We start from the raw sequence: 7,975 nt of genomic DNA on the forward strand, positions 1-7,975 counted from the left end.
TCACTTCACCTCTCTAAGTCTCCATTTTCCTGTCTGTAAAATAGTGACCCTCGTTAGTACCGACCTCATGGAGTTACATGGAGGATTAAATGAATTCATGTTTCTAGAGTGCTGGAGCCCTACATACATATGCTTTAGGACTGTTAGCAGCTGTTGGTTTCTGATGATGGTGGTGGTAATGAGACCGGAGCAATCATTTTATCAGGGTCCAAGACCTCTGCCTAGAGATTTTGCTCTGAGCCTCTGCCCTCTGTGGAAATCAAGGCCCATTTATAAAGTTCCCTGGGCTCTGCTCATCTCTATGCCACACTCCCGCTTAGGGAACACGCCTCCTCAGTCCTGAGGTGCAGCTTGGCACATATGTGTCATTTCCTTGCAGCTGAGCTCTGGGGAGCCCTCCCAGTGAGAGGGCAAGGCCTTTCCTTGGAGCGAACTCCCTGGCGCTGCAACATGCCCAGGTATCCGAAATTCCATGCAAACCTCCTGCCCCTGGGCCTCACCTCCCACCTCACTCGCTCCCACACCAACCACACTCCAGCCATGCTGCTGTTTCCTCACATACATGCAGCCTGTCCCCACCTCAGGACCCCTGAGCATGTCCACTTGCTCCCTCCACTTGGACACTCTGCCCCTGTTCCACCCATGGCCAGCTCCTCCCCCACCTGCCAGTCTCAGCCTTAAGGGCTCAGGGAAGCTTTTCACGATGGAACCCCTCCCGCAGCTCCCCTCGGCTGTCTCCCTCACTTCCCCGTGTTTCCTTTCCTCTGAACAGTTATCTTCCTATACTGTCTAACCTTCGTGCACCCTCCATACACAAGCTAGGAGGAAAGCCTATGAGAGCAGGGCATTCCTGTCTTTTTCTTCTCTCCCCCGTCCCCAGCACCTGGCACAAAGCAGGCGCTCCACGTTTATAGATATTTGTTGAGCTAATGAACAAGCGAATCAATGAGCGGGGCACGTGGCTGGATGTGTGACTGTCACGGCCCCACCTGGAGGCTGGCCTCCCTCCCTCTGCGATGCTGGCCCGGCTCGCCGCCCCTCCCTCTCTCTAACCCGGACTCTCTCTGCAGCGGTCCTGCTGACCGTGTGCTGCCTGCGGAGGAAGAAGAAGCCAGCCAACCCCGAGAACAGTCTGAGCTACTGGAACAACGCCATCACCATGGACTACTTCAGCAAGCATGCCGTGGAGCTTCCCAGGGAAATCCAGTCCCTGGAAACCTCTGAGGTAACGAGCCCCAAACCAAGGGCTGCCCCAGGGAGGACTGCCACTGGGGGAGGAGCACCCACTCGCCTCTCCAGCCTCCTCCTGGCGGCAGGAACCTGCAAGGTCCTGAGCCGCGGGGCCCCGCCCCAGCCCTGTCAAATGGGCATCTGCTTGGCGGGGCATGGTTCTTGGGACTTTGGGTTTCTGGGAACAGGCCAACAACTGTTTATTGAGGACAGTTTGGTGGCAGGCGTTCAGGGGACTGTGAAGGTGGGAGCTTGCTCCCAAGGGGTCCAGGCTCTGAGATGTGGTTAAGGTACTGGACCTTGGCATCATTCAGATAATACCGGGAGAGTAGTATATGAGGGGGATATGGGGAGAGTTAGAGGGCTGTGAAACCTATGGAGGAGAGCCTCATAGAGCAAGTGCTGGCAGGGTGAGTGCGTGCAGGAAACCCCAGCCCGGCCAGTGAGGGAGCTGGGCTTTGAACCCGGTGTTCTGACTACAGAGACCACTGCTCTTTCCACTCTCACAGAAGGGTGGGGCAGGGACCAGGGTGCCCCAGGAGAGGTAGATGGATTAGGCACGGCCTTGGGTGAAGTTGGATGGAGTTTGTGCATTAGTCTCGGACAGCTGAGAGTCTGAAAGTTAAGCTTTTTGTGACCTAGTTGTAGAAAGATTGTGCTGATGGTCATCATCAGTGAATGAATAAGAAGGAAAGGAAGGATGGTTTAGTGGATGGCTGAATGGATGAGAAGACAGAAAGACAGATGAGAAATCAATAAGGGATGCAGTTGAGATGGCCCGGGAGAAGGGTGGTGGACAGCTAAGTAAAGATGGAGGTGGGGCTGAGCCTGCTTCTGGTGGAACAGTCCCCTCCCCTCCTGCAGACCCATCCCCCCAGCATCCAGGTGAGCTTTTAGAGACATGCCTGTGATCACATCACACCTGTGCTCAAAACTCTTCCATAGCTTCCCATTGCTGGTAAGTTGAAGTTCAAAGTCTTTTCAGGGCCTGTGAGGTGAACCTGTCCCCACCCAACCCTCCAGCCTCATGTCATGCCCTTTCCCTCATCTGCGAAGGTCAGATGACATTGGATTTCTTTTCACTTCACTGTGGCACCAAGTTATATCCCACTCCAGGGCTGTGCAGAAGCTCTTTCCTCCCCTGGTGTGTCTCCTAGTGTGTCTCCTGTCCCTCCTGGGCATCCCCCTCACTGTCCACTCAGTGACTCCTACCCACCACTCAGGGTGCAGTCCAACCGTCACCTCTTCAGGGAAGCCTCCCCTGACTGCCGAGCTGGGTGCCTTCTCCTATCATCAGGTCTTGGCTCCTGTGCTTTTCCACTGTGGCACGTACCAGCGTTGTGATTACACAGCCACTGGTCTGATATGACAATTTTGAATCTCTCTCCCCCACTAGAATAGCCAGTTGCCCCCACACTGCTAACCCCGAGGGGCAGTTCTCAAGCACTGACTTTACTCCACCTACCAGCAGTATTGGCACGTTCAGTCATCTCCTCCTTAAAACATTTCTTCACTGTTCCCTCCCACTCCCAGCAGCTCCTGCTTAATCTCCATCATGGTCCCCTGTCCTTTCTCCAAGCTCCAGTCACAGGAGGGCCCAGGCTGAGCGCTCCCATTGCTTCTCTTCTCTATGAGAGAGTTCCATGACTTTAAGTCCCATTTCTCACCATGACTACCAAGTTCTCCTCTAGCCTGGCCATCTCCCCTGGGATCCAGACCCATGTGCCCAGCTACCGATGCACACATTTAACTGGCATCTCAGAGTGAACAGCCCGAGACTGATCTTTCAGCGTTTCCCCGCCACCTCAACACCCAGAAGCCCCCTGGTGTCTCTCATGATTAGATGGCACTGCTGGCCACCTTCTCCTCTGCACACCCCACATCCCATCCGTCAACAGTCCCTAGTCCGTTGGCTTTCCTCCACATGAGCAGGTCTCAGTACCAGCACTGTGGCCACCCCCCACCCCAACGACACCCGCCCGGGTTGCCATCATCCCTCGAACCCTGGATTGTTGCCGCCGCTCTGCAAACAACTCTCCCAGCCGCTGTCTGCCCCCACCCCAACCCCCAATCCCCGCTCGCAGTCTGTCCTCCACCCAGCAGCCAGACCAGCTTTTCAAGGGAGGACCTCATGTCAGGCACGACTTCCAAGCCTCACAGGGCTCCTCCTCACACTCTGGTCAAAGTCCAGATTCCTCCTAGCAGGTTTTTTCTCAGGCTGGCCCTGCCTACCTCCTCCCCGCTCTGCCAGGGCCCCCGGGAGTACAGGTCTCAGTCCCTAGAGTAAGCTCGTCCTGGCACCTGTCTGAAATGCTCTTCTCCCTGCTGCCTCCATCTGTCACTCCCTCCAAGCCTCTGCTGCAGTGCCACCTCCTCGGAGAGGCCTTCCCTGACTGCTCGACACAGGTTACAATCCCACCTTCCCCCCACCCACGATGCTCTGTCCCCACCCTGCTTCGTGTTTGTTCAGAACTTCTCCCCCCCACCCGGCACTGTACCCTGCTCTCTCTGTTGACTGCTGAGTAGACATCTCACCTACTAGAACCCATGCCGCCCCAGGGCAGGAGGCTTCCTCACACCCCATGCCAGCTCCTAGAGCAGTGCTGAGCACTTGGTAGGTACTCAGTAAACGGTCATCATGTGAGTGAACTCTGCTCACAATCTACCCATCATCCACCCCAAAGCCTGACACACAGTGGACGCTCAGTAAAAAAAAAATTATCTGAAGGACAGAGGGACAGGCCTTGATTGTAATGGCATTGATCTTTAGTGTGGCCAGGGTACAATTTGGTGGCAGGAGTGTTCCTGAAAACTGTCACAGTGAGTAAAAAAATACAGGTAACTTGGCCCAAGGGCTGGCCCACTTTGAGTGTGGGCTCTGTACCCCTGGTCCCTAGACTGCTTACAAATTGGTAAATGAAAACCAAAAGCCAGAGGACAGTGCTGGTGAGCACAACACCCACAGCCCCAGGCCACCAGGGGGCACAGGCCAGAGGCCCTGCTAGGAGCCAGGGTCAGGGGGCGGCAGCAGCGCCAAGCTTGGCTGGCTTCAGAGTGGGTTTCTCACCCTCTCCCAGTCGGCCTGCTCCCCTTGTTCCGCTGTATTCCCAGTAACAGCAGCTGTCCCCTGTCCCCTGGGCACAGAGGCCCTGCCCACCCACACAGCCGCCGCAGTCATAGGGCCATGAGCTCACTGCCAGGCTGCCAGCTTTGGAGGCTGCCAAGTGCTTCGCCTAAGCAAGTTTCCCTGGCACCCCGCTCCCCTGCTGGGCTGATGAAAACAGCAAAACAGAATTATGTGGGCAGAACTGTGGTGCCCAGAAGCGTTTGGAAACTTTTTCATACTTTCTCCTCTTTTTCCCTCCCCTCCTTCCTTTTTTTTTTCCTTCCTGCTTTAGTTATTTTCTACATAACTTTCTCTTTTTTTTACACAGAGTAACTTCCCCCACATGGTTTGCCCTTAAACTCTTGTGAGAACTGTAAAACCACAGCATATCTCAGGCTCCAAACTCCCCATCAGCTTAACCCCAAAGCCCAGCGGAGAAAAAGGATTTCTGTCCCCTCACTGACACGCCGCCCTGGTCTCCTCTCTTAGACAGCTGACCCCACGTCCACCCCTAAGATAAGTGAAGGAAAGTCTTGTCTTCTGAAAACATTTTACTACAAATGGCCTTTCTTCCTTTCTCTCCTTATTTTACCCATAAGTAATATGTGCTCGTCAAAAATCACAAGCTTTTTATTCATTTTGGGGGGAGTATAGTGCAGTGAAAACAAAAACAAAAAAGTCTGCATGTTTTGTTTAAAAATAAATTTCAGAGTATTAATCATTACATCTTAAATTGAAGCCATATCTAAGCTGGTCTGGCCTAAACCAGTTACACCCAAGTCTGCCACTGAGTCTTTGCCCTACAATAGCCTGCAGGCTCTGAGGCTTCCGTTATGTAGAACTGGAACAAACTGTGGCTTTTTTTCCTCTATGTCAACACCTGGGCTGGAGTCTGAGAACTGCTATTGCATAGCCCCCATGTGCCTCCATGGCTGAGGCCAAGTCATTCAGATGACCTGAGCGGGTTGTCTGTTTCCAGGCTTTCCCGCTCCTGGGGCTGTGTAGATGGACAGAATTTTTCACTCACCTATTGTGCAGTCACACACAAAAATTCAGATCCATTCAGCTCAGCACATCCAGTGCTATAAGAAACAGGCACAGCATTCCGACCAGGCTCTGGGAGGACTCGGGAGGGTGGAATGAGCTCTGTAGGTTCTGACAGGTGGGTCTCAGGAGAAGAAAGAAGAGAGCAAGCGTTGGGTGTGTTCAGGAAAAAAAGTGGTGAGGCCTCCTGGAGGTCTGTGGGGAAAAGGTGGAAGGAGAGTCCGGGGCCCACGTGGGCCAGGTTTTGCCCACTAGGGCAGCAAGCTGTACACCATGTGTCATGCGTGGAGAGCAACGCCACCTCTTGCAGCCTAGAGTAGAGATGATTCAGGAAGCAGGAACTCTTCTTTGGAAGCTGCTATAAGGATCTGAAAAAAGAGCAGACAGATCTCTGAACCCCAGCATCAGCAGTGAGGATGATGCGAGTGGTTAAGATGAAGGGTAAGACAGGTAAAGGGGATTAAGAGGAACAAACCTCCAATTATATAATAAATAATAAGCCTCACGGATGTAATGGTACAGCATAAGGGATATGGTCGATAATATTGTAATAACTTTGTCTGAGGGCACATGGTTATTATGCTTATCATGGTGACCATTTCATAATATGTGTAAATGTCAAATCACTATGTAGTACACTGGAAACTCATGTAACTTTGTATCTATATTTCAATAACTTTTTTCATGTTTACCAAGCACTCCCAAGTGGAAGTAAATGTTCCGGTGGGTATGTGACAATGGCCACCTGATGAGCCCTCCCCAGCTCACCCTGTCTCCTCCCTCTGGCCTCCAGGACCAGCTGTCAGAGCCCCGCTCCCCGGCCAATGGCGACTACAGAGACACCGGGATGGTCCTCGTTAACCCCTTCTGCCAAGAAACGCTTTTTGTGGGAAATGATCAAGTATCGGAGATCTAACTGCAGCAGCCCTCGCTTTACCGGTCCCTACCTTTCATCTCTAACTTATCAATATACAAATATATATTATAAATATAATCTTTGTGTAACCCTGACTTGATGAGAAACATTTTCAGCAGCTTTTTTTTTTCCTAAGAATTGTCAACATCTTTTTTATAAGTGTGGTTTAAAAAAAAAAAAAAATCTTGGCGGAACAATCCATGGCCTTTATAAAATAAAGGTATTTCTAAGCAAAGCAGTTGCATTGATTGCTTCTCTTAATAACTGTCCTTGTACGTGGGGGTCCCAGCAGCCCCAGGCAGGTGGGAGAAGAGACTGGCCTGTACAAGCGGATATTAAAATGGCCAAGTGCAGGGCCTTGGAGGCTTCTTACAACTCTAGTTCCTCTGGATTCAATGTGAAGGACCCCATTTCCGTCCCCTCATCCGCACTTCAATGACGGGAACTGGGCACCTAGAAGGACGCTGGCGGACAAGGAAGAGGGAGCCCTGGGCCCTGTGACGGCACCCCTCGCTGTCGAGGGTAATTCCATACGAGGTGTGGACAAAGGCTGGAGTGTGGAGGCGGATGAGGACCTCAGTGTCCTCAGGCCACGCCCCTGACATCCCCCGCAGGGAGCCCCACTGTGCTAACAACAGGACTACTTTCCCCTCCGCCAGCTGGAGGCTCCCCTCCAAGTGTATCCCCACATTCTCTCACCACCCGCAAATGCATTAGACACAGTGCCTTTCTCTGGAGACGGTTTGGATGTGGATCCCAGCCCCGGAGCTTTGAAATGCTTGCCCTTCCTCAAGAATCCAGTGTTTGGGGGTTCACCTTTGTTTTCTCAAAAGACCATCGCATCACACCCCTGAGGAACGTGTTTGTGGATGAAGCCTTGGAGTGTGGAGCTGTAGTTTTCTAAACCTTCCTCCCAGGATCTTAAAATAACAAGATTGCCAAGGCGGATCTCTCAGAAGACATCACTGTATCTGTGCTGGGCGCTGCAGACCTGCCTGGGGGTCACCAGGGGTCTTCACCTCTCGCTGGTCTCTCCCTGGGTGGTCTCCCGCTGCCCCACCCACACCCCGGGGTTCACAAACCAACAAGGCTCAGACCCCCGGAGACAGGAGAAGGGCTTCCAGAGATGGCTGCTTATCCATTTTTTTCCCTAATATATAGTGGCTGATAGAGAAGATAACTGCTTTGACACTTCCTTTCTCTAAATGAAAGATAGTTTGATAGTATATTTTGATTATAGATGTTCTTATAGTCAGATTGGGACTTGAACTTGAATGTTGAGTCATATGTTCGTGTTATTGCTGTGGTCTTTTTATCACAACTTTTTCCTTTCCTACATTTTCCTTTTAAAAAAATGGCCTTTAAACTTGTGTGTTCTCAATGTCATATGAATGTACTTAACATGAGTTTGGTGATTGTCTCTCTTCCAAGACTCTTCAACCCACAAGGAAGCAGGTTACATGTTGCTCTGAGACTCATTTCCCAGTGCATTGCTGTCTGATCTTTCAACCTTATCATATATTTCTGTCAGTGATTGCATTTAAAATATCAATGTGTGTGTATATAGAGAAAGAAATCTGTTTGTAAAGTAGAATTTATATATAATATATGTAATCAGAGATACATATGTTATATATACATATGTGGGATGTATGACTTATTTTTCCTTATACACAGAA

At 51.3% G+C, this 7,975-nt stretch overlaps 1 protein-coding gene across 3 annotated transcripts in view; it reads left to right on the forward strand.

The window, feature by feature from the left end:
- The window catches only part of TMEM108 (transmembrane protein 108), a 417,094-nt gene extending 409,119 nt beyond the window's left edge, over window positions 1–7,975 (forward strand). For all 3 annotated transcript variants that reach the window (XM_061167608.1, XM_061167609.1, XM_061167610.1), the window contains 2 exons: window positions 1,071–1,225; window positions 6,174–7,975. In XM_061167608.1, the coding sequence (XP_061023591.1) occupies window positions 1,071–1,225; window positions 6,174–6,296 (278 nt within the window). In that variant the 3' untranslated portion in view covers window positions 6,297–7,975. The remainder of the gene's footprint in view (window positions 1–1,070; window positions 1,226–6,173) is intronic.

The sequence above is a fragment of the Dama dama genome, chromosome 19 (assembly GCF_033118175.1).
Source record: "Dama dama isolate Ldn47 chromosome 19, ASM3311817v1, whole genome shotgun sequence".
Classification (NCBI taxonomy): domain Eukaryota; kingdom Metazoa; phylum Chordata; class Mammalia; order Artiodactyla; family Cervidae; genus Dama; species Dama dama.